The sequence below is a fragment of the Galeopterus variegatus genome, unplaced genomic scaffold, assembly GCF_000696425.1.
Source record: "Galeopterus variegatus unplaced genomic scaffold, G_variegatus-3.0.2 Scaffold33, whole genome shotgun sequence".
Taxonomy (NCBI): Eukaryota; Metazoa; Chordata; class Mammalia; order Dermoptera; family Cynocephalidae; genus Galeopterus; species Galeopterus variegatus.
In genome coordinates, this window is record NW_007726144.1 from 1,025,924 (window position 1) to 1,051,542 (window position 25,619).

The 25,619-nt window shown below is 48.2% G+C and overlaps 2 protein-coding genes across 3 annotated transcripts; one reads left to right on the top strand and one right to left on the bottom strand.

The window, feature by feature from the left end:
* Window positions 1–1,492: 1,492 nt before the first annotated feature.
* Window positions 1,493–5,169, bottom strand: LAMTOR2 (late endosomal/lysosomal adaptor, MAPK and MTOR activator 2). Of its 2 annotated transcripts, XM_008570728.1 has the most exons (4): window positions 4,942–5,169; window positions 4,470–4,632; window positions 1,936–2,025; window positions 1,493–1,688 (listed from the first exon to the last, which is right to left on the bottom strand). In XM_008570728.1, the coding sequence occupies exons 1-4, from the start codon at window positions 5,007–5,009 to the stop codon at window positions 1,632–1,634; spliced, it is 378 nt and encodes a 125-aa protein (XP_008568950.1). In that variant the 5' UTR covers window positions 5,010–5,169; the 3' UTR covers window positions 1,493–1,631. The 2 variants fall into 2 exon arrangements, with proteins under 2 accessions (XP_008568950.1, XP_008568946.1); XM_008570724.1 differs by having other exon boundaries at window positions 1,493–2,025.
* A 915-nt stretch (window positions 5,170–6,084) lies between these two features.
* UBQLN4 (ubiquilin 4) lies at window positions 6,085–22,690 on the top strand. The gene is made up of 11 exons (XM_008570740.1): window positions 6,085–6,288; window positions 7,895–8,046; window positions 8,421–8,638; window positions 9,195–9,457; window positions 11,547–11,705; window positions 16,537–16,762; window positions 17,974–18,113; window positions 18,648–18,731; window positions 18,890–19,005; window positions 19,205–19,391; window positions 20,867–22,690. Exons 1-11 carry the CDS (start codon window positions 6,181–6,183, stop codon window positions 21,017–21,019), a joined length of 1,806 nt encoding a protein of 601 aa, XP_008568962.1. The 5' UTR covers window positions 6,085–6,180; the 3' UTR covers window positions 21,020–22,690.
* Window positions 22,691–25,619: the final 2,929 nt, after the last annotated feature.

Sequence of the window (25,619 nt, forward strand, 5' to 3'; positions counted from 1 at the left end):
GAAGCTGAGAACAGGAAGAGCGGGGTGGCTGGAGACCTGGGGCCCAGTGGGTGGAGAGATGATGACGTCAGACAGGTTAGACAGGTTGGGTGTCTGCTCTCAGCCTGGGCTCTGCAAGCAGGAGAACCAGCTCCAGGTGGTAATAGTGGGGAAAGCTAGGATGGGGACAAGACCTTCGGAGAGAGCCTGCTGAGGGCTCCTGGGATCTGCAGCGAGGTGGACCCAGCCACCAGTGAATGAGAAATAGCTTCTCAGAAATGCACTTGGGATGTGGTGCTGATAACACCAAGTCAAGGGTTAAGATCCCCTTACCGGTCATCTTTTTTTAAAAAAATAATAAATAAAAATAATAAAAAATTTAAAAAATAAATGCACTTGGCCGCCAGCTTTTCCTTTAGAGCCTCTGGTGGGGCACACGCTGGGGGCACCAGAAGAAAGGCTGTTGGGGCGAAGGGATGCCAGTTATCCTGCTGCAGTAGAGCTGTGGGAGCTGCATCTTGGTCACAGCAACTTCCGTCCCTCCCTAACAGCCCAGGGCCTGGGATGGGCAGTGTTTCTCACACTGGGTGGAGCTGGGATTTACAACCTATACACTTCCCTGGGATGGGTCCCTTCCTACGCACTGGGGAAAGGAACTGGTAGCTCCCTACACAGCTCCTATACAGACCTGTTCTAAGGACACTGGGTAGGAGGAGACCTGGGATTGAAACAGCCAAATGGGGTGAGAGGTCTGAGTTTAGAGGCAGGATGTGGAGATGAAGGCCTCTGAAAGGTCTGGGTTTCTTCTACTTCCTACCCAGGACCTGAGGCCTCACAGCAAAGGCATCTGGTCTGCAAAGGGTTTCAAGATCTGGAGAGGGTCTGTGTAACCATATGAATGCCTGGGAGAAGAGGAAAGGGGTGGCCCCTTCTAGGCAGTTAGGGGGCACCCTCCCAACCCCAAGTAGAAAAGGCACATACCCCCAAGCCTGGAGTGAAGGACACTAAACTCCCAGGGCCCTGTATTTTTTGTCCAACATGACCCCCACCAGGCCCTTGCTCCTCTGAGCTCACTCCCCCAATGTTTTGCCAACCAGGTGGGTAAGATTCTGCTCAGAGTGGAAGGGGCTATGTAAGATTACACTACTGGAGAGGTCAAGGGAGCTGAGGCACCACTGTCAAAAAACATTTTGTTGTGGGAGGTCATGGTGTAGGAGTGGGTAGAAATCCATCCTTGCAGAACACTAGGAATCATTAGTAATCCCTGTTTCTTACTATCTCCTGATTCCTCCCATTCAAAAAAGTAGTCAAGGGCCGGCCCCGTGGTGCACTCGGGAGAGTGCGGCGCTGGGAGCACAGCGATGCTCCCGCCGCGGGTTCAGATCCTATATAGGACTGGCCAGTGTGCTCACTGGCTGAGCGTGGTGCGGGCGACACCAAGCCAAGGGTTGCAATCCCCTTACCGGTCACGAAAATGACAAAAAAAAAAACATAAACAAAAAAGTAGTCAAGACACAAGACAATAGTTGAAGTTTATTCTTGGAAAAAACAAAGTCTCACCCTCCCCCCACAGTTCAGGAAGGTTTTCCCAGAGGCCCTGCCCCTCCAAATGGTCATCTTTCTTTTCTGACCCCAGCTTCCACCCATGAGCATTAGGATGCTGCTACTTGGGTGAGGGGCTCCTCCAGGTACTGCACCAAGGCCTGGGCCTGCAAGAGTAGGGGAAGAAATCAGTCCCACACATGGCCTGCCACTAAAGGGATCCCAAATCCAGGTGGACTTCCAGTCCAAATTGAGCAACCAGTCCCCAGCCCCCACCTGCTCTTGGGAGTTAGCCCACACCAGACAAGGACTGAACAAATATGAGGACTTCAGAAAGGTGGTGTGGGTGGGAGTGAACAATGACAGAGCACGAAGGCCAGGCCCAGGGCTGTGGAAGGATAGGCACATACATACCTTGGCCTTGAGCATTCCGAAGCCCACAGTCTCCTTGGCATACATACACAACAGAAGGTTGGCCACTCGGGTGATGGCTACACGGCCCTCCTGGTGGGGGTCATATGATGGGATGTGATGTTCTGCTTGGCACTCTTAGCCCCCTCCTTCCCCTGGGCTCCTCTGGCCCCAGAGGGACTGTATCTTCCTTCCATGCCCAGGGCTCAGCAGGAGGTTCAGGTGGGAAGCTTTGGCCACAGCCCTGGACATGGAGTTCTGAGCCCTGGTCACAGTCTCAGCACAGCCACCTACTAAGTCATCCTGGGAAACTCAGTCTCACAGAAATTCGATTTCTCTTTCTGTAATCCCTATTTCACCACCCAAGTTGGTGGGGTGCTAATACGCATGAAGGAGTTTTGTATCTGCCAAGGGTTGTCCAAACGGGTGATGTTATTATTATGGGCTCATCCCAAAGACACTGAAAAGGGCTTGGGAATAGTGACACAACTTGCATTAAAAAAAAAGGGGGGGGGGCTGGCCCGTGGCTCACTCAGGGGAGTGTGGTGCTGTTAACACGAAGGCCATGGGTTCAGATCCCATATAGGGATGGCCGGTTAGCTCAATGGGTGAACATGGTGCTGACAACACCAAAGGTTAAAGGCCGAGCCCGAGGCGCACTAGGGAGAGTGCGGCGCTGGGAGCGCAGCAGCGCTCCTGCCGCGGGTTTGGATCTTATATAGGGATGGCCGGTGCGCTCACTGGCTGAGTGCAGTGCGGCCGGTCTCAAAAAGGGCAAAAAAAAAAAAAAAACACACAAAGGTTAAGATCCCCTTACTGGTCATCTTTAAAAGAAAAAAAAAAAAAGATAATCAAGGTCAAGGGTTCTCAAGGGTTCAACCTGTACCAGCTAGCTGCCAAAAAAAAAGAAGAGAAAAGAAGAAATAAAGTACGTTGCATGAAGTACCATTTCATGAAACTTTTGTTTTAATGGGTGTATGTGTGTACTGGGCTCCAACTTACAATATATTTCTTTTTTTTTTTTTTAGCATAACCCATGACCTTGGTCTTACCAACCAAGCTAACTGGCCAGCCTAAAATGTATTTCTTATGGATAGGTTGTGCTCAAAAAGTAAAAAAACTATTGTCCCATAGCACCAGCTCTAGGCTAAGCACCCAGTAGGAGTCATCTGTTGAACCAAAACGGCATTGGTTGGGCAGCAGGGGGGTAAGAGTAGGCAGACCAGTTACAGTGGAGATCCTTCCTGAAGAGTTCACCCTTGGGGCCTATTTAATCTGGTTCAGCCAACCTTCACTAAGTATCCACTGTGTGCTGGCAACCAGGCCCTGCACCCTCTGACTCTCTGGCCTCATCTCCTACTACCTTCCCCCATCCTCATGGCACTCTAGCTATAAGATCCTTGTTGATTCTTGCCCAGGAATCATTCTGCCGCAGAGCCTTTGCATTTGCTATTCTGTCACAAATATTCTTCCCTCAGATAGCCACATGGCTTGCCCCCAACCTTCCTTCAGATCTTTGATCAAATGTCACTTTTTCAGTGAGACTGTCCCTGACACAGGCCCCATATACTCTTTCACTTCCCTGCTTTATTTTTCTCCATTGCATTTTCAACACCTAACATACTATATATTTTACTTATTTTATTATATATTTTACTTTTTATTTTATTTATTTATTTTGCAGCTGGCCAATAAGGGGATCTGAACTCTTGACCCTGATATTACCAGCACCATGATCTAACCAAGTGAGCTAAGTAGCCAGCTCTATTTCTACTTCACGTGTTTTTTTTTTTTTAATTTAACTATTTTATCAGTATACAATGTGATTGATTTTTGTGTCCCTTTACTGAATCCTCCCTCCCCCTATTTCATGTGTTTTAAAACATGCAAGACTAAGCTTCATTAGGCCTGGGGTTTTGTCTGTCCTGTTTGCTACTTTTTCCATAATCCTAAGAACACTGCAGGGATCTAAATACTTGTTGATTGAACAGATACAAAGGTGAGTGAGACAGTCTCTGTTCCCAAGAAGTTCACAGTCTAATGGCTACTTCCCTTCTCTGAACTTCATTTCCTTTCTTTGTAAACTGAAGGGATTGGACTAGGGTCTGGAGACTCTGCCGTGGTTCTGTGAGTCTGTGAAGCTGTGATAACACTTTATATTTGCATTATCACTCTGCAGTTTACATACATTCTTTCATTTGATTTCTGCAACAACCCTGTTGGGGACAGGAAGAGGGAAATTATTGTTTCCTCTTTGGAGATGAACGAAGGAAGCTCAGAGAGGTTGTGACTTACCCAAGGTTCCACAACTGATAAGTGGATGGCTGAGAACCCAAGTCAGACCTCAGGTTCAGGGCTCCTTCCTCACCACCACTTGACGCATAGGATCCTGCCTATTACCAATGCTGCTGCAGACCAATTCTTAGTAATCTTCTGGAGATCCTGTCCCTGCCCCTCCAACCATCCAGGATTGGGGTACAGATCGTCCCCTTGGGATCCCCTTGGGGGACAGAGGAAATCTTGTCCCCTCTCCATACCATGCAGTCCATGAGGATGAATTTGAGATTGTCTTCATTAAACGCTTGGTTCCCGTTCCGGTCGTAGGCGGCCCAGATGTTACTGGCGATGGCCGCGGTCACCCGGGCGTCCGTGTCCCCGTAACCCGAGTAGGCCAGCAGCGATCCCTCGTTATTCAGCAGCCTGGCCAGGGGCGGGGAGGGATATCAACCTGCTCAGGGCGGGTAGTAAAACACCTGGGTTCCCATCCCAGCTGCCGCCACTGGCGCTTATAGGTAGCAAGGGTCTGGGCTGAGTGTGTCCTGGAAAGTGCCCTGAGTACCCAGCACGCCGGCTTCCCTTTACGAGAGAAGCCTTCCTGGCGGGTTCCCCCAGCTGCTGTCCCCTCTGCCGCTTCCTCCCTTCCTGGCGATCCTTCCCTACCCATCCCTCAGGGAGCCGCGCACCACCCCACTGCAGCGCTCGCCCCTAGGCTCGTCGGTCCGCACTCACAGGGTACTCTGGACACCTCCAGTGTTGGCTTGGCTTAGCACCTGGGTCAAAGCCTTGGGACGCAGCATGCCTGCAGCTCCTAATTCTAGGCTTTTTGCACCCAGATCCTCCGAGTTGCCTCCTGCTAGCCTCTGCCTGCCACTTCCCGTAGTACAGGGGCCCTTCTCCGGAACGACCTGGGAATTGTAGTTTCCTGGCCCGGCGATTGTGGGTCTGACTCGATCCCGCCCCACCGCGGACCGCGGAGGGCACTGGGAATTGTAGTTTCTTGTGACCTCGCGAGGCACCTTGGGAACTATAGTTCGCCTTTTCAGTCAGACCACGCGGTGATGCGGTGAAAGAGCGGGAGTGAAAGGACAGTGGAGTATACTGGAAGGATGTTTAACCCCTTCGGGGAGAGAGAACTCATCACGTCCGCTTGGCAATCCACGATTCAACAATAATAAAATCCTCGTATCTGTCAGGCACACCTTCGGTTACTTTTCAAAACAGTTTTCTACGTTATGCAGAAGTCTGTGAGATGAGGCGAGGGGTACTATTATCTTGAGGACACCAAGCCTCAGAAAGCCCCGAAGGCAAAATTCAGGTCTCTGGAACCGTAATTAATATATCATTCAGGCCACGATCCTCGGGGGAGATAGGGTCAATCCTAGAGATAAGATTTTAAGTGGACGTTAGGCGGTGGGAAAATTCAACCTCCAAGTCGGGAGAGGGCCCAGGCCTGGAAGGGTCTTGGGCCTCCCAAGAAAAGACCAAGTTATAACAGAGATAAAGCGGCGACACAGAGGTCCTTTGTCCCGGAGCGGGAGTTACCCGCAAAAGGGGCGGGGGCAGCTTCGGGCAGGAGACGGCGGCACGGCGCGGCTCTGGACGGCTAAGTTGGGCCGAAGTCTGTAGCTGGGAGCTCTCCTCCCACCCCCGCGATGAAGGTCAAGTCCCTTCCCCGCCCATTGCCCCTCCAGGGGCCACAGCCCGGCCAGGCCTTGTCCAGGCTGCGGGACTCGGGGCTCGGCCTTGGGCGGACCCCGCTGCAGTGGCCCCCCCAGTCCGCCCGGGGCGCTGTGGCTGCGACAGGTCCGGAGGGGGCGGTGAAGCCTTGGGGAGGAGAGGGGAGAGGAAGGGAGGGGAGAGGGGAGTGTTGGAGGCGCCGGAGCCGAGCCGGGCCGGCAGAACGGGCGGGCGGGGAAGAGGAGGAGCCGAGCCGGGCGGGCTGGCGGGCGGCCGGGTGGCGGCGGGGGCATGGCGGAGCCAAGCGGGGCCGAGACGAGGCCCCCCATTCGGGTCACCGTCAAGACCCCCAAGGACAAGGAGGAAATTGTGATCTGCGATCGAGCCTCGGTCAAGGAGGTAGTACGGCTGGCGGGGGGACGGGGGTGATCGCGGAGGAGGGGTCTTCGAAGAGGTGCGGAGGCCTCAGTGACGGTCTGGCGTCCGGCAGGGCCCCGGTGAGGAGGGCGGGGGGCAGCTGGGACTCGGAGGAACTGGAGGGAAGGAGATGCGGGTAGGGGGCGCCCTGCGAGGGCAGATCTGGGGGAGCGTGGCGCGTGTTGGGTGGGGCGGGTTTTGCGTGTGGCCAGGGCTGGGGGCGTGGTGGAGAGTGGGGAGGAAACACCTTGCACGGGGAAGGGCGAAGGACCCTGGGTTTGAGGGGCGTGCGCGCCCCGGTACTGGTCGGGGTTCGAGGCGCCGAAGCAGGGTGGGAGCCCAGTCACGGTGCTGAAACAGGAGAACGGGCCGAGGGCAGGTGGAGAGCGCCGCGAGCCTCCTGTGTGCCTCAGAGAATGCCCAGTGTTTTCTGAACGCTGGGGCAGTCGGGGGAAGATTTCCCTCTGCCTAGATCTTTCCTGCTCTTTCAAATCGAAGTGGTTACATTTGGTTCTCAGTTCTTCTGAGGTTTATAGTGTGCAGTAGGTGCTCAATAAAATTTTGTTGAATGAGTGAATGAGGGACTGTTGCCTGTGTTCGGAGGCCCCCCGCCCCGCCCCCGTTCCAGAATTCCTCATAGGCGGGGCTTAAGATAGGCCATCTGGTTGGAAGAGAGATCTGGAAGCTGCCCTTGCTTAGCTAGTGCGCTGTTTTTACTTAGAGTGTTTATGTATATTTGTTTTGGTTTGGGGGAGGCTTGCTGGTATGGCGATCTGAACCCTTTACCTTGGTGTTATCAACACCGCCCTCTAACTATCTGAGCTAACTGGACAGCCTATTTTTGTTTTGTTTTGGAGGGACTGATAGAATTTTGGGAGTCTAACTCTCCCCAAGCCAGCCCTTGGTGCCATCACTGCTTCCTCCCCAAGCATATAAAAATGACTAAATTCCAGAACTTAAATACCGTTACCTGCAAAGCTGAATTTGAAAACAGCTCTAATCGAGAGGCAGTGTGTCTGGTTAAGACCCTGGACTTTGGTGTCAAGATCTGAGTTCCAGGCTGCCCAGGGCAAATTACCTAACCTGATCCTCAGCTTTCTCATCTTTAAATGGAGATAATATTTAATGTATGAGACTGTTAACTCTTGTATATTGTTCAGTAATTGGGATCTATTTGTTGTAGTTGTTACAAGAACAATGGGAATAAAGAAGGGAGAGAGAATTGGGGTCTGAGAAAAGAAGGCTGAAAGGAGACAGGGCCTGGGTCCAAGGCTGTTGAATGAGTTGGGATGGGGAGGGCTGCCCAGTCAGTACCCTCATAGGGAAGCTGGGAGGGCAGATAGCAGCAAGGGCTTTCTAAGGTGGGAGACTCTGAGATGGAGCTGAGAGAAGAGCTCAGTCGTCCATCTCCTTGATTGAGAAAGGAGCTGCTTATTGCAGCTGGAGGGATGGAGTGGAGACTGCAGAAATGACTTCCCAGGCCTAGATGTGGCAGTAAGAGAATGCAGAGGCTCCTGAAGAAGAAGCAAGGTCCTTGGTGAGTGGAGCCCAGGCAGCCTCCTCAGTGACTTCTGCCTCTTGATCACAGTTCAAAGAGGAAATCTCCCGGAGGTTTAAGGCTCAGCAGGATCAGCTGGTCCTGATCTTCGCAGGCAAGATCCTCAAGGATGGGGACACCCTGAACCAGCATGGGATCAAGGACGGGCTCACTGTCCATCTGGTTATCAAGACCCCTCAGAAGTAAGTTCAGGAGAAGAGCAGACCCATCTTCTTATTGGGCCTTTCCATCCAATACTTTCTCAACCCTTGTTCAACTACACTTAGGAGGGCCTATGCTGAGGCCCAAGCAGGTGGCTCCTGGATGGATATTATCTCACCTCCAGAGGAAAGGAACCTGTCTTACCACTTCCAGTATGCCCTGAAGACAGATGATACTAGCTCCTTCCTTCCTCTCCCTGGTTTACTGACCACTCTCCAGCAATATCCCCCCTGCAGGGTTGCTCAGGAGGTGGCTTAGGTTAGGGCAGTAGCTGCTGAGCAAGGGCAGAGATTGTTGTGGTACCTTCCCAATTCTGTGCTCACTCCAACTAGGATTCTCCTTTCTCTGTCTTCAGGGCTCAAGATCCAGCTGCTGCCACTGCTTCTTCCCCCTCTACTCCTGACCCTGCCTCAGCACCCTCTACCACGCCTGCTTCACCCGCCACCCCTGCCCAGCCCTCCACCTCTGGCAGTGCCACTTCGGATGCTGGCAGTGGAAGCCGGAGGAGCAGTGGGGGGGGTCCCTCCCCAGGGGTTGGGGAAGGACCCCCCAGTGCTACTGCATCTATACTTTGTAAGCCCTTAGGGAGGAGAGCACAATCTTGCTTTGGGCTGGGGAGTGCAGGAGAGCCAAGAGGAGAAAGAAAAATGGTCCCAGTTCCTGGTCTGATGGGGATAGGGAACTCCTGGATGGAGTTTCAGATATTGGTACTTGAGCCAAGCTGGGGAGTAACAAGTCTGTGGGGGCTTTCCCAAAGGAGGGGAGAAATGGGGCTGAGGATGCGGGGAACCCTGGGTGCAGAGATTGGAAGACTCTGTGAGTCTGGGGAAAAGATGGATCCAACATAGCCAGTGAGGAGTATTTATTTACTCATTCAACAGGCTATCGCTGGTTACCTTCTCTCTGCTCAGTTCTCTGCTTGGCTCAGCCTCCACCGTCAAAGAGGTCTCAGTCTAGTGGCTTACATCTCTTTGCCAGCAATGGTTCAGGGCTGGAGCTGTAGTGGTGAATGGAAGAGGGAGATATGAGAAGTAGTTAGGGCCCATCCTGGAGACTTGAATTTAGTGGCTCTGGTGAGATGGGGGGAAAGGCTCTTGTGGCAGATTGTGACCCTCCTTCCTCCCCCCAGCTGGCTTTGGGGGTATCCTAGGGCTGGGCAGCCTGGGCCTGGGCTCTGCCAACTTCATGGAGCTACAGCAGCAAATGCAGAGACAGCTGATGTCCAATCCTGAGATGCTGTCACAGATCATGGAGAACCCCCTGGTCCAAGATATGATGTCTAACCCTGACCTGATGCGCCACATGATCATGGCCAACCCCCAGATGCAGCAACTGATGGAGCGGAACCCTGAGATCAGCCACATGCTCAACAACCCTGAGCTCATGAGGCAGGTGGGTAGGACAGAAGGTCAGAGGGGTGAAGGACACTTGGCATCTAGCCACGCCCTGCCCAGCCTTCCCTTCCTTGTCCTACATTGATTTGTTCATTCATTCAGCAGACATGTTTTGAACACTGGAGGTACAGTGATGAAGAGACATAGGTCTAGCTTTTCAGGAACTTCTGTTCTCAAAGGGAAATGGGATAGTAAATAGACAATTGTAATATAGTGTGGTCATTGCTGTCATAGGGATTATCACAGGATTTCCCTAGGAGCATAGAGAAGGGCTCTTGACTTTACACTGGGGTTTAGAGGAGGCCTTTTGGAGGAAGTCTGACCAAGCTAAGACCCAAAGGAGGAAGACAAATGAACCAGAAGAAGAAAAAAAGAAGAGTGTTCAGGGCCAAGGGACAGCAGTGCAAAGGCCTTGGGAGTAAAAGATAGTAGTATATTTGAGTGGCATTGCGGCTGGGAAGGGCCCAGTGGGGGCTGTTTTGGTGTTAGTCTTTGGGAGCTCCATCTCATGGACCAATCCACCAGGCGATAGCATAGATGATCTTTCCAGCAGAGCTATGGACAGTAGTGCTGGGCTAACCAGAAAATAACTTCCATAAGGGCAAGGATTTTTGAGTGTTTTGCTCACTATCTAGAACAGTGCTTGGTGCATAGCAGTCACTCAATAAATTGGGGGGGGGGTGCAGCTGGCTGGTCCAGGCATTGAACCCTGGACCTTGGTGTTATCGGCACCATGCTCTAACCAACTGAGCTGACCAGCCAGCCCTAATAAATATTTATCATATGAATGAATTACGGGACAAGAGATTAGAGTCCTGTGAGGCTGGGTTTATCATTCTATAAAGATGTCTTAGGGGCCGGCCCGGTGGCGCACTGCTACAGTGTGCCGCTTGGGAGCGTGGTGGCGCTCCCGCCAAGAGTTCGGATCCCACATACAGACCGGCAGCTCACTGGCTGAGCGAGGTGCGGGGGCAGCGCCGAGGGTTGCGATCCCGTTGCCGGTCCCGGTCCGGTACGGGTGCGACACTGAGGGTTGCGATCCGTTGCCGGACACGAAAAAAGACAAAAAGGAAAAAAAAAAAAAAGATGTCTTAGAAGAGGCAAATGTGGAGCAGATTTGGGAAGAAGGAGAGGGAAAGTATACCAAGTTGGATGGGAACAAAAAGTTGTTATGCTCATTTTCTCTATCATAAACTATCCTGGGGTTGGCACAGGCAACCCATTATTGAGAGTGAGCCTTTGGCTCCAAAGAAGAAAGCCTTCACTCTCAGTGTTTCTCAAGGTTCAGTCAGGCCAAAGACCACAGGTGGAGGTTAGAGAGTGTTGGTAGCATTGAATCCTTTCCCTCCCCAACTTGTGGTCATTTACCAGGAATCACAGTATGGTCTTGGTCAGACAGACCAACCTGGCCTTGAAACCCATCTCCATCACTAACTGTGTATCCCAGGGCAGCAAGTTAATTAATACCTCTGAGCCTATTTTCTCATCTGCAAAATAGGGACAGAACTGCCTACCTGGGATGGTTATTGTGAGGATTACATGACTTGAACTTTGTAAATTACTAAGCCCAGTGGCTTTATGTAGTAGGTGTTCAACAGATGTTAATTTTCTCTCCTCTCCTGCCTCTTTTCCTCTCTCATGTCCCTTCTACTTCTTTTTTTTTTCTTTTGGCTGCTGGCATGTATGGGGATCCGAATCTGTGATGTTGGTGTTACCAGCACCATGCTCTCCCAAATGAGCTAACTGGCCAGTCCCCTCTCATGTCCCTTCTTACTCAATTTCTTGGTGCTCCCTTACACATCTATGGACCCCTCAAGCCTGAGGGAGGGAAGCTGCTGCCCTCACCCTATCTGGGATCATTGTCCTCCACTAGAAAAAACCAATCAAATACCCACAGGGAAGCAGGGTTGGAGCCAAGATTACAGTAGAGAAAGGAAGTGCAGTTAACCCTACTCCCTGTCACTGTGGGGCAGTTCCTGGGCCCTGGGCCCTGGCCCTGATGCAGAACTCCTCCTCAGGGCCCACTCTTTTCCTAGCTTGGTGCTCCCCTGGTTCCAGTGCCCATCCTGTCTCTCTCCCTTCACCAGACAATGGAGCTTGCTCGGAATCCAGCCATGATGCAAGAGATGATGCGGAACCAGGACCGGGCCCTGAGCAACCTCGAGAGCATCCCTGGAGGGTATAATGCCCTCCGCCGCATGTACACGGACATCCAGGAGCCCATGTTCAGTGCTGCCCGGGAACAGGTGGGGCCAGGGGCTGGGGTGGCAGGAGGAGCTGTCTGGGCTCAGGCTTCCCTACCCCCAACCCAGGCAAGCCTGCTCCTCTTTCCTTCCCCAGCCCCATGAGTGGTGGGCCTTGGCTTGAAAGTGGTTCTTAGCAGTGCATAGCCAGGGATGGTCCAATTTGGCATGGACTGAGGCAGGAGGGTGAAAGATAGCAGAGATCCCTAGAGAAGTGGGTGAGGTGTAGTGTCCGAGGGACTTGACATTGATCTGACAAACTTCTTGCACCAGGAGCTCAAAGGTTGTTGGGCAGACCTGGGGTCAAATGCCAACCCTAGGACAGTATGTCTCAAATGTAGTGCATAGATCACCTGTATCAGAATTACCTGGGAGCTTGTTAATAATGAGATTCCTGTTCCCTACCTTTGAGCTACTTATTATTATTATTTATTTTTTTTATTTTAAAGATGACCAGTAAGGAGATCTTAACCCTTGTGTTTGCTCACTCGGGTGAGTGTCAAGGTCTACTATATCCACACTTTTCTTTTTTTTTTTTTTTTTAAAGATGACCGGTAAGGGGATCTTAACCCTTGACTTGGTGTTGTCAGCACCATGCTCTCCCAAGTGAGCTAACCAGCCATCCCTATATAGGGATCTGAACCTGTGGCCTTGGTGTTATCAGCACCACACTCTCCCGAGTGAGCCACGGGCCATCCCTGAGCTACTTATTGAATGAATCTCTGAGAACAGGCACTTTTCTTTTCTTTCTTTTTTTTTTTTTTTTGGTATGCATTTTTTAAAATGCTTCATGAATTCTTTCCAAGTATACAAAAAGCAGGTAAAAATATGGAATTCTCTTGTATTCATGTTGCCCTAACATGTTGCCATATAATTTCAATGCCTTTTTTAGTTCTTTTATTTTGGTGGCTGGCCAATGCAGGGATCTGAATCCTTGACCTTGGTGTTAAAACACCATGCTCTAGGCCGGCCCGCGGCTCACTTGGTAGAGTGCGGTGCTGATAACACCAAGGCCATGGGTTCGGATCCTATATAGGCATGGCCGGTTTGCTCACTGGCTGAGCGTGGTGCTGACAACACCAAGCCAAGGGTTGAGATCCCCTTACCGGTCATCTTTTAAAAAAAATTTTAAAAATAAAAAATAAAAATAAAACACCATGCTCTAGCCAACTGAGCTAACTGATCAGCCCCTTTTGTTCTTTTTAAAAATTTAATACATCTAGGGCTGGCCCATGGCTTACTTGGGAGAGTGTGGTGCTGATAACACCGAGGCCACGGGTTCGGATCCCTATATAGGGATGGCTGGTTAGCTCACTTGGGAGAGCATGGTGCTGACAACACCAAGTCAAGGGTTAAGATCCCCTTACCAGTCATCTTTAAAATAAATAAATTAATTAATTAAAATTTAATACATCTTTATGTACATCTATATGTTTCAAAATTCAAAAGTTACACAAAGTAAACAAAGGGTATTCAAAAAGTATGGAAAGGTATACAAGCTAAAAAAAGATATGTAGAAGGGATCCTTCTATTTCCATCTTCCAGCCACTTCTTTTCTTCCCCAGCAGTAACTAATGTTGTTAGTATTTTGTATATTTTTCTGGACATATTTAATATATGCAAATAACACATTACAGGTAGAGTTATAGCCTTCACATACCGCTCCCCAGTCCTATTCCTCTCTTTCCCTTTTCAGAGATAAATACTGCCCTAAAGTTGGTGTTTATCATTCTGATTTTTTTTTTATGGAGAAAATGAAATTTATTCTGATTATTTTATTACCCATGTATATGTCCATAAACATCTGTATACTGTGTTGCACACTTTTAAAAGAAGTGGTACCGTGCTGTTCATATCGTTTTAACTTGCCTTTTTTTTTTTTTTGGTGGCTGTCCTGTATGGGGATCTAAACCCTTGTTTTTTTTTTAAACAACTTTTTAAAAATGTCTTGTTGAGGGGCCGGCCCAGTGGCGCACTGGATAGTGCGCCGCTTGGGAAGTGCGGCGGCGCTCCCGCCCGAGGGTTCGGATCCCACATACAGACCGGTTCCCGCTCACTGGCTGAGCGAGGCGCGGGAGCAACGCCGAGGGTTGCGGTCCCGTTGCCGGTCCCCGGTCCGGTACGGGGGCAACACTGAGGGTTGCGATCCGTTGCCGGACACGGAAAAAAGACAAAAAAAAAAAATGTTTTGTTGAAAGATAATATAACTACAGAAAAGGATATATATCATAAGTGTACAGTTTGATGAATTTTCACAGTTAACCAGCACCTAGATTTGAGGGCGGGATCTCACCTTACTTTTTTCTTTGTGGAAAGGAAAAAGCACCATATGAGTGGCCCATGCTGTCCCGAGAGATTGATTGTTCTTGCTGTCTCCACAGAGGAGTGTGTCTTTTGCTGACTCTTCTGTGCCACTAGCCTGTTTGTCTAACCCTACAAGTTAAGTCCTGGTATCTGGTAGAGATACCCACCTTATTCTTCAACATCATCTTTGTTATTCTTGGCATTGTTCTTTCAAATTTTAGAAACTTGTAGGGATCAACTATGAATTTTTAAAGGAATTTGTTTATTTTCAATTTAAGTATTTGAGAACTTTTTTTTTTAAAGTTGACCTGTAAGGGGATCTTAACCCTTGACTTGGTGTTGTCAGCACCACGCTCACCCAGTGAGCTAACCGTCCATCCGTATATGGGATCCAAACCCGTGGCCTTGGTGTTATCAGCACTGCACTCTCCTGAGTGAGCCATGGGCCGGCCCCTGAACTTTTTTATCAAAGTATTTCGGGCATCTGGTTAAAAAAAAATCAAATAATTGAGAAAGACTTATAACAAGCACTCCAGCTAATTCTGATGCACGCTGAGGTGTGAGAACCACTGGTTTAGCTAGAAGAACATAGCATTTGACATCAACAAACCTGAGTTCAAATACCTGTTCTGCCATGTTCTAGATGTGTGATTTTAGGTGAATTGCTTCACCGGTCTGAGTCTTAGCTTCTTTGTTTTCAAAATAGAGGAAATACATTATAGCAGTGATTCTCAATTATTTTGGTCTCAGGACCCCTTTATACTCTTAAAAATTATGGAGGACACTAAGGAGCTTTTGTTTTTGTGGGCTATATCTATTGATATTCACTGTGTCAGAAATTAAAACTGAGAAATTTTAAAAATATTTATTTAAAAATAACAATCCATTACAAGTTAACATAAATAACATTCTTTTGAAAAACAACTTTATTTTTCAAAACAAAACTTTAGAGGAAAATGGACCTTTGTTTTACATTTTTGCAGATCTTTAATGTCTGGCTTACTATAAGACAGCTGGCTTCTCAGATCTGTATTCAGTCTGTTGCAGTGTCACATGTTTTGTAGCCTTTGGAAAACACTATCCTCATGAGAGAATAAGAGTGAAAAAGGTAAATTAACATCTTAGAATTATGAAGACAGTTTTAAACTTTGCAGGGGTCCCAGGACCACACTTTGAGAACTGGTGTTTTAGAGGGATATTATAAGCATTGGAATAAATGCGTCAGGCACATAGTAGGTGCTCAGTAAAAGGTGGCTGTCATCACTATGGATAGTTCAGGAAAAGAGATTTAGTCTTTAGTATATACCAGAAAGAACAAAGCAGGGCCCAGAACTATGTAGGTTGAGGTACTAAGCACATTACCAGAACAGGAAATCTGAAACAGGGACAGACTTGAAACCATGGTGCATGAACCCTGACTTGGGAACCCTGCTATCAGAACAGGCATCTGATAAGGTGAAGGAAACACAGCTCAGAGTATGAGAGTCCTGGTCAGCCCCGATCCTCATGACCCACTTTGAATAAACAGGAAAAGTGACTAGATATGAAACCCCATGGTGGGGAGGAGCTAAGGCTGCTCAGATACCTCCTGCTTAGGTCAGAACTAACTAGAAAGAGGGAGCTGCCAAGTTCTAGGGCCCTGAGGAAGGCTGAGCAAGGGAAAAGGGTTCAGGAACTTCCTCAGCAGGCATGACCCTTGGACAGAGCTCTGTCCTGGGTGCTGGAGGGTCCAGCAGAAGGAGGTTCAGGTGTTGCCTTTAGGCAGCACACCATCTGATGGCATGCAGACCTGAGACGATCCTGGGGGACACAGTGAAGTGCCTGGTGAGATAAGGGGAACCAAGGTCTGTTCAGCTGAAGCAGCTAGCATGAGGAGGTAGGCTTTGGGGCAGAAGGGGAGGGAGAAGACCAAGGGAGGGTATCCTCAGCCAGAGGTGTGCCGCACTAGGGGGTGCCATTGTGGTTGCCTTGATGAAAGGAGAATGCAACTTAGGGGACCTGGGGACTGAGGGAGAGGGTTCTAGAGAGTTAGGATTGGGCCAAGGTGGCTGGGAAAAGGTGAGCTGGAGGCAGATCAGTGTTAAAATAGAGAGCTGGGTCTGAGAGCCTACTTCCATCAAGCCAACACAATTACTTATTGAGCACCTACTAATGTCAGACCTAAGGATGCAAAGGTAAATCCAGCATTATCTCTGCCCCCTTGAGAGTTACAGGCAAATAAATATCTCACTACACAATGGGAAAGGTATGTGTAAAGTGCTGTAGGTCACAGAGGAGGCAATTAGAGACCAAATATTTAGAGCCACTAGGGGAAATGGGAAGTTTCCAATTATCTGAGGGGTTCAGTTATCCAGTCATAAGCATCAGCTGTCCACTGTGGGGCAAAGAACTGAGCTGAGGACCTCCAAGGTCTTAGATCTCTCTCCCTTTCCTGGGGAAGGGGAGGCTATTAGGTGAAAGGAGACAAAGGGCCTAGCCCTTGTCCCTGATTTGTTTCAGTCCTTAATCCGAAACCTTTCCCTCCTCCCAGTTTGGCAACAATCCCTTCTCTTCCCTGGCCGGGAACTCCGACAGCTCGTCCTCCCAGCCTCTGCGGACTGAGAATCGAGAGCCCCTCCCTAACCCCTGGAGCCCCTCGCCCCCCACCTCCCAGGCCCCCGGGTCCGGTGGGGAGGGCACCGGAGGATCGGGGACCAGCCAGGTGCACCCGACAGTCTCGAACCCCTTTGGGATCAATGCGGCTAGCCTGGGGTCAGGTATGTCCTGGGGTGGAAGGAGCTTAGTGGGGTCACCAGGGCAGCCCCTCTACCCCAGGACTGAATGGGGTTCACATTGCTGCAGGATATTGAAGACAGAGGTGAGAATGTTTTGAAGCCTTAGAGGGGGATCTGCAGCCTGGGGCAGTGTCCCCACCCTTCAGAGGGTGAGCATTGGTTCTGGCTATGTCTTAATGTCCTTGGGAGTAACCTGTGTAATGAGTAAACCAGGCCCCACTTCCAAACTCCATAAGCACCTCTGATCTTATCCAGTGTAAATGGGTCAGACTTGGGAGACGGGGGCTATTGGAGTGGAATCAGGGCAGACCAGGGGACAGGCAGATGTGAGGCTGGGGGAGAGGAATGTGCAGGGCTGCTATGTACAGAAGTTCAGGTTATGCACTGCACAACCCTAGGGGATGCCCCATTTATCTGGACTATGACTGTACACATGGCCCTGGGGATGACGTTGGTAGATGCCCTGATTTCTCCGTACCCTGGGAAATATCTTGATTGGGAAAGTCTCTTCCCCTCCATGTGCTTCAATTTCCTTATTTATAAAATAAGGACTAGCACTTGACTCATGGTTTTAAAATTGTGCTTCTGAGTCCTAGGGGTCTGGAATCATCTCCAGGATGAGGGAGGACTAGATGGGAGAGGCTTCAGTTCTCCTGTCCCAGCTCCAACCAGACCACTAACATATTTTCTTCTTTCTTTTTATTTTTTTGGAGGCTGGCTGTTATGGGGATCCAAACGCTTGATATTGCTGTTATAACACCACACTCTAGCCAACTGAGCTAATTAACCAGCCCCTGACATACTTTTTGAGTGAGATTTGCCTTGAAGAAAGGGTCTCTGCTGCTAAGACGAGTTTGAAAACCTTTGATCTAGGTGATATTTAGTCAATCCTTTCCAACTCGGACATTATCTGACCCTGTGGCAGGAACAGTCCAGAGGGGCATAAATCAGACCTAGTTTCTATCTGGCTTGTCCTTAGCAGAGTAGATGGGAAAGGGGCCAAGCCAAAGCAGGATGAGTACCTCAGAGTCAGGAGAGATTTGGACCCATGCCACAATGCTTGGGTACCCGTTCGACATTTCTGAGTTTTGTAACCACTCAGTGTCTGAAGTAAGGTAGATTGAAGTGAGGCATCTGGTTTCCATCTAGACCCCTTCTCTCCTGTTTTGTTTTGCTTTTCCTCCTTGTCCTAGGGATGTTCAACAGCCCAGAAATGCAGGCCCTCCTCCAGCAGATCTCTGAGAACCCCCAGCTGATGCAGAATGTGATCTCGGCCCCCTACATGCGCAGCATGATGCAGACGCTTGCTCAGAACCCTGACTTTGCTGCTCAGGTATCAAACTGGCACAAGGGCAGTGTTGTTGGGGAGGGAGTTCCTCTCATTGGGAGCTGAATCTTGTGGTGATCAAAACATTCTGGAACCAGACTGCCTGAGTTTGTATCCCATTTCCCAGCTGTGTGAGCTAAGCAAGTTATTCAACCTCTTTAGTTTCCTTGCCAGTAAAATGGTTATGACAACAGTTCCTACCTCATAGAGTTGTGAGGATTAAATGAGCTAATATGTGTTAAGTACTTAGAACATGGCATAGCACAGAGTGAGCACTATGTACTTGGAAATGTTAGTTGTCATCGTCGTCATCATCATCATCATCATCAGACCAAGGGGTGACTTCTGATTTTCTTCCTTGCCCAGAGTATAGTTCCATTTCTTCTCACTGTCCCACTTAGGCCTTCATGATACTTTGAGATCCTTGGAAAAGCTGGCCAGATTTCCTGCAGTGGTAGGGGGTGCCGAGGGAGTCTAAGACTGGGGGAATTCTTAGGGTGGGAAGGCCCAGGCCTCCCCCTACTACCTTCACCCTGGCAGATGATGGTGAATGTGCCGCTCTTTGCGGGGAACCCTCAACTTCAGGAGCAGCTCCGCCTGCAGCTCCCCGTCTTCCTACAGCAGGTAAGTGAGGAGCCTAGAGGGGTGGAGGTTGAGGGCAAAGGGTGGACCCTGAAGCCCAGTGGGTGGAAACGGGGGCAGAGCCTGGCTGTGGACTCAGGGTTTAGGCTGCCTCCTCTTTCCTGCCACTTACCATTGCCTTTCTCTGCCTGTTTCACCAGATGCAGAACCCAGAGTCGCTCTCCATCCTTACTAATCCCCGTGCCATGCAGGCGTTGCTGCAGATCCAGCAGGGATTACAGACCTTGCAGACTGAGGCTCCCGGGCTAGTGCCCAGGTGAGGGTGGGGGGCAGGTGGGCAGCAAGGTTCTGGCTATTCCTCCCCTTCAATTCTTCTCTCTGCCACTCTCTGAACAGCCTTTGTGTCTGTGAGGGTCTGTTTTCCTGTTTCCTCAAGCTGCTTTTCCTTCTGGATCTCACATTCCCATCCCTTTCTTGGATGCCATCTCCCACCTCTTGGTGTCTCTTGCCTGCAGCCTTGGCTCCTTTGGGATGTCCCGGACTCCAGCATCCTCAGCAGGCAGCAATGCCGGGTCTGCACCCGAGGCCCCCACTTCTACACCAGCCATGCCAGCCACATCTTCTCCAACAGGGGCCTCCAGTGCTCAGCAACAGCTTATGCAGCAGATGATCCAGCTTTTGGCTGGAAGTGGAAACTCACAGGTACATGGGGTTGTGGGGGCTGGTGCTGGAACCACCACTTTGATCCTAGGCAGTGTCAAGGGCAGCAATAGAGTGGAGGCAACAGGGCAGGCTTTGGAGTCTGTCAGATCTGGCTTTAGTTACTGATCCCACTTACTAGCCCTGGGCAGGTTACCAGTCCTCCCTGAATAAAGTTTCCACAGCTGTAAAATAGAGATGAGAATAGTAATAGCATCTACCACATGTTTGGTACTATTCTAAATGCTTTATATATAAGAACTCATTTACTGTATTCCTTATGAGCAAGCTATTATTATTATTATCTCTGTGTTACAGATGGGGAAAACTGAGGCCCAGAGAGGTTAAGCAGCTTGCTTGCTTACATAGCTAGTAGGTAAGAAAAAAAAAATACATAGCTAGTAGGTAATGGAGTGAAGATTCAAATCTAGGCATTCTAGCTCCAGAATTTACACTTTAACTACTATGTTATACCACTTCTATATATGTCAAAGGATTCTTTTGGTAATTAAAGTAGCCTCCCTCTCTCTGACACTTTGGAGAGGAGGATTCTGGGAGGTGAAGTGACTAGAGCCCAGGGCCAGAAGCTTGGGGAAGGAGCAGAGATTACCTCAGTTGAGCCTCTTAGCCTTCCTCTGACCTCTATGACTCATGTGGAAAAGCCATTCAACAAAAATGCATGCAGCTCTGTTTGCATGTGTGTATACAGCTCTATGCAAGACACTAAGAGGGCTGGAGCAGGTGATCTCCAAGGTCTAATCCAGCTGAATTTCTGTGGACTGTGATGACAAGCACCATGGAGCACTGGAAAGGGCTATTGTACTGCAAGTCGGTGGCCTTGGCAACTGACTTGCTCTGTGATCGTAGGCAAGTCCTTTCTTTCTGTGGATCGCGCTTTTCTCCTATCAAAGGCCAGGAGGTCTGTGATTACCAGGCTCCTTCTAGCTCTTAGAGTCTTCTGTTCATGATCTAAGCTAGTGCTTCCCAAATGTCCCTTGTGAAAATGTTTCCAGGGGATGTTTATAGTAGTGTCAAGATGAAAAGCCTTCTCCTTTATAAATAACTGTTTGTTGATCAGTTAAACAAAATTAAATGAGTTTTTTCTTGGGACCCTTCTCTGGCCTTTAATATGGCTGTATATGTGATGACCGTCAGGAAGGGATCTAGAGGTTATGTTCAGCATGCATCTAGAGTGCCTGTTAACATCTCCAGAGTGTTCATGAAAAGTAGTTAGGAATATAAGCTGACCTAGGCCTATCAGTTACTTTGAAATTTTAAGAAAGATACCCCTCTGCCTTATTATCACACAGGTATTTAGTGACTTGGGACCTGGGCTTGTTAGCCCCCATTTGCAGCTTACTCTTTCCTGCCCCACTGATTGACTCTGATGATGTTAGAGAAGACTTATAAACCCTCAGATTCAGATAGATACTCCAGAATTGGTCCTGTGCCCACTTCACAAGGCCTGTCCCCTCCAGGTACAGACGCCAGAAGTGAGATTTCAGCAGCAACTGGAGCAGCTCAACTCCATGGGCTTCATCAATCGTGAGGCCAACCTGCAGGCTCTGATTGCCACAGGAGGGGATATCAACGCAGCTATTGAGAGACTTCTGGGCTCCCAGCTTTCCTAATCCATTAGCCCATGCCTCCTGCCTCTCCCCTCCCTGGATGCCAGCATTTGGTTCCTCTGTTAACCCCTACCCTCTGCGGCTTGTCATCCCTTCTGTTTTCTCCCTTGTCCTCTCCAAACAGCAGGGTGACTTCAGAGGCATGGACTCCAACCCTATAGCTCTGTCTGAGAATTTTGGTTTTACTGCTACATCTCTTACAGAATCTTCTCTCCTAGTTCTCCTTGAGCAGAGTTATTGAAACAGTTTTCACAGTTTTGTTGATTGGACCCACTTTGCCCTACAACCACCTTTTGCAATCCTTAAGCTTCCCAGTGGCAGTGCAGAGTCAAAGGAGGAATCAGCTGTCTGGTTTACTGGAACAGAGTCTTCCATCTGTACCAGTAGGGTTTTCCTTGTCTTATGTTTACTTTTACTTACTCCCTCTTCTTTCTCTCCCTGCAGCCCTTCACGCACCCAGGCCAACCAATGTAGAATATCATACTCTCAGGAGGGGTAGGTGAAACATGCTGTGATTTTCCTCCTCTACCCCTACTCTGGTCACTTCATCCAGCACCTTTTCATGGGTTCTGTTGGGACTTCCAAGGTGAGGAGGAAGATGCCTATTCCCCCTGTCTAGACATGAATTAACAAGCCCTGGACCGGCCCGATGGACACTGGCATGGAAAAGGAGGGAATAATATTTTTTGGAGGAATGGAATGGGGGAGACAGCCTAAGTAAAAGGCTTGGAAGTTGGAATTAACAGTTGGGGAGTGGAAGCACTGATAGCTCTTTAGACAGGAATATCCAGGCCCAGGCCTGGCAGAGGAGACCTATAGATGCTAATGGCATTTGAATTGAAGTAAGTTGATCAATGAAGCTAAGCAGTATCACCCACAAGAGTCATAATGGCTCTGTTTCCCCAAACACACATGCTTATACACACACACACACACACACACACACACACTTTCCTATGAGCCCAGGACTTGCCCGTGTCCCCAGGCACCAGTAATTTGTGCCCCCCTCAAAAGACATGAAGGGAATTGGGGTCTGTCTCACCAGTGGGGAAGTGTGTATGTGTGCATACACATGTGCACGCACATGTGAGTTGGGCAGGGCATGGGTTCTTTGTTGATTTCTGGTCCAGAGATCTCTCCCACCAGAGACAAGTAGGTAAAGGGGTCAGTCTTCAGCAGAAATATATACATCTAAGAGAACTGGGTCCCTTGGGCCTCTGGATGCTGAGTAACCCAAAGGTAGTGTGGATACCCCTCTGAAGCTGTCAGGACTGTGACCTTATCACCCTTCACTGCTTTGGGTGAATATTAGAAGTGTTTTTCCCTCTAGAGCCACAGGCCTTTGGCATCCTGACCCTTGCCCTTTCAGTACTTCAGGTCAGAAAGTTCTGTTTCTGAGGAAGGAGAGGAGTGGCAATGATGCCTTTGATCTGGAATTGGATGTTGTTCTACTGGAATCAGAGGAGGCTCATATTACTTCCTTTCTCTGCTACTTGGCCCAGCTGTTTAGAGGACTCCATGGCTGAGAATATGGAGACAAGAGGAACAGAATTTTGCTCCAAGTGTAAAAGGGTTCCAAGCAGTGCAGACAGGATGTCTGAGTGGCTTTCCCTCCTTACCTCCCCCAACTCCCACACTGGCCTTTGTAAATAAACGGTGTGGTCTTGGTTGTGAGAGTGTGTTGGTGTTTGTTTTCTGAGAGAGGAGGCTGGCCAAAGACAACTTCTTGGTTGTACAGGGCATAAAGTGGTATCTAGAGGAATTTGAAGTTGGGTTCAGTTACTGTAGGTGTTAAGAAACATTGAAGGTTAGGGGATAACTGATCATGGGAGTATCAATAACACATGGTTTAGGAATGGGGAAGATTGCATTCTTACATTCCCCATCCCTAGACCATAAGCTACCTGAGATCTTTTCCCCCTTTCCTAATAGGTCAGATCTGGGAGAGGAATGTATCAAATGTTGGGAAGATGGCTAGGTTATTACCTCCATCTTCTGGTATTTTGGCAAGATTGTCCTCTCCTTACTTCAGGTAAAAAAGCAAGACAAAGTAAACCCTTGCATCCAGATTTTATGCAAGTGAAGCTTAGTAGTTATTAATCTCTGAGACTAAACCTGGCTCTACCACTAATCATATGAACTTAAGGAAGTCTTCCACACATACGAGGTTTTTATCTTTTGTACAGTAAAGTTATGGGCTACAGTTCTGTGATATATGTATAAACCATGAGTGGGAGGTTCCACTTCTGATAATCATAGACTAGATGCTTCAGACCAACACTGTCACCTTAAATTTAAAATATAAATATAAGAAAAATATATTTTAAATATAAATATAAGAAAAATATATTCTTATATTTTTGGGTGAAATATAAGAAAAATCTAAAAAGCATTAAAGACCAACAAGATTGGCTGGGAGCCCAAAGGGGAAAATAAGCCTAAAGGCTGCCTTTGAACTGGAGGCTTTTACCAATTGGGAAAAGTTTGCTGAGAGACTGAGCTGTGTTTTTGAGGTCTTTGAATGACTGGGAGCTAAGTGGATGAAAAGTTAGAATCTGAGGACAGTAAAAGATAGAGATCCTAGTAAACATCCAGCACTGGGACAAGGACCTCCAAGGATGAATTGGGAGTAAACCAGCCCTCATATTCTGCAGTCTAACCTCCTCCCATTCTGGGTGGTCCAGAAATTCTCAAGCCTCAAACTTGGAATGAGTTACTACCAGACTGCTGGCATCTCTGGATGCTTGGTAAAGGCAAACAAAAATCTCTGTAGGAAAGTAACATCATCCTGGACCTCAAAAGTATTGAAACAAATAATTTTTCAAATATGACATAACCACAATAAAAACTAATCAAGCACTTGAAGAGATAAGGCAATATAAGTGACACCAAAGAGAACAGGCAACAAACAGATCCACAGAAATTCTATATATGAGGGTACTTGAAAAAGTTTGTGAAAAAATTGCATTAAAAGATAATATGGGGCCGGCCCGGTGGCGCACTGCTACAGTGCGCCGCTTGGGAGCGTGGCGGCGCTCCTGCCGAGGGTTCGGATCCCACATACAGACCGGTTCCCGCTCACTGGCTGAGCGAGGTGCGGGCATGACGCCGAGGGTTGCAATCCCGTTGCCGGTCCCAGTCCGGTACGGGCGCGACACTGAGGGTTGCGATCCATTGCTGGACACGAAAAAAGACAAAAAAAAAAAAAAAAAGATAATATGAATTCTTCCATGAACTTTTTGAAGACCCGTCATATTGAAATTATTATATAAAAACTGAAACAACGGAGCTTAGTATTTCAAGAAGATAAAAGCCAAGCTTGGAAGTTTCAGCAGAGACCTGAAACTACAAAAACAGACAAAGCACAATTGAAAAAGGACCAAATAGAAAATTTAGCTAGAAAAATACAATAAATGAAATTAAGATCTCAGTAGATGGGTTTAACAGCAGATTCAACATAGCTGAAGAGAGAATTAGGCAATTGTAAAAACATGTCAGAAGAACTATGTAGAATGAAAGTTGGAGTAAAAAGTAAACTTGGATGGAAAATACAGAAGAGAAGAGACATAAGAGACAAAGTAAGTTGTGCTAACGTATGTTTAACAGGAGTCCTAATCAATGAGAGAGTACCAGCCAGCTGCCCACCCCCCAAAAAAAAAGGTGAGGAGAGAAAGGGGAAGAAGCAATCTGTGGAGAAACATCTGAGAATTATCTAGAACTGAAAACCATCAATCCACAGATTCATGAGGCCCAATGAGTTAAAATAAATGTGTACCCTGCAAAAAGGCAAAAACAAAGAAAAAATATTTTATATCAACTAAATAATAAAGACACTCTATCCTCAAAGGACTACCACTTACATCTCAACAGCAAAGCTGGAAGCCAGAAGAATGGAATGACATCTTCCCTATGTTCAAAGACAGTAACTGCCAATCTAGAATACTATGACCAGTGAAAATATCTTTCAAAAAATGAAGATGAAATAAAATTATTTTCAGATAAACAAATACTGAGTGGGTTTACCATGAGCAGACTTCACACTGAGGGAAATTCTAAAGGGTAACTTTCACTCATAAGAAACAGAAGTAGTGGAGATCAATAAGTATGTGTTTAAATATGTGTATAATCTAAATAAGCTTTGACTGTATAAAACAAAAATGGTGATGTTTTGCATTTAAAGTATAGAGAGGGAATTAAAATACACAACACAACAGCGCAGGAGTCAGAAAGTCAGTGGTAAATGGAATTAGAATATACCACGATCTTTGCATTGTCCTAAAAGAAAGTAAAGTGTCAATTAATGTTATACATTGGTAGGTCCAGGATGAATGTTTTGCTAAGCCACTAAATTTTTTGCTAACCACTAAATAGAAAAGCAAGGTATAACTACCAAACTAGTAGAGGGGGAACATAAAATTACCATTCAAAAACAAGACAAGGGCTGGCAGTTGCTCACTTGTTCAAAGTGTGGTGCTAATAACACCAAGGTCAAGGGTTCGGATCCCCATACCAGCCAGCCACCAAAAAAAAGAAAAAAATAAGAAACAAGTCAAGCACAGGGAATGTTTTAGGATGGTGAAGCTATTCTGTATGATACTGTAAT

Coding starts and splice junctions, on each gene's coding strand:
- LAMTOR2 (XM_008570724.1), bottom strand. CDS start 5,009: ATGCTGCGTCCCAAGGCTTTGACCCAGGTGCTAAGCCAAGCCAACACT. Junction 4,633..4,941: donor GGAGGTGTCCAGAGTACCCT/GTGAGTGCGGAC, acceptor GCCCCTGGCCAG/GCTGCTGAATAACGAGGGAT. Junction 2,026..4,469: donor TCATCCTCATGGACTGCATG/GTATGGAGAGGG, acceptor GACCCCCACCAG/GAGGGCCGTGTAGCCATCAC.
- UBQLN4 (XM_008570740.1), top strand. CDS start 6,181: ATGGCGGAGCCAAGCGGGGCCGAGACGAGGCCCCCCATTCGGGTCACC. Junction 6,289..7,894: donor ATCGAGCCTCGGTCAAGGAG/GTAGTACGGCTG, acceptor TCTTGATCACAG/TTCAAAGAGGAAATCTCCCG. Junction 8,047..8,420: donor GTTATCAAGACCCCTCAGAA/GTAAGTTCAGGA, acceptor CTCTGTCTTCAG/GGCTCAAGATCCAGCTGCTG.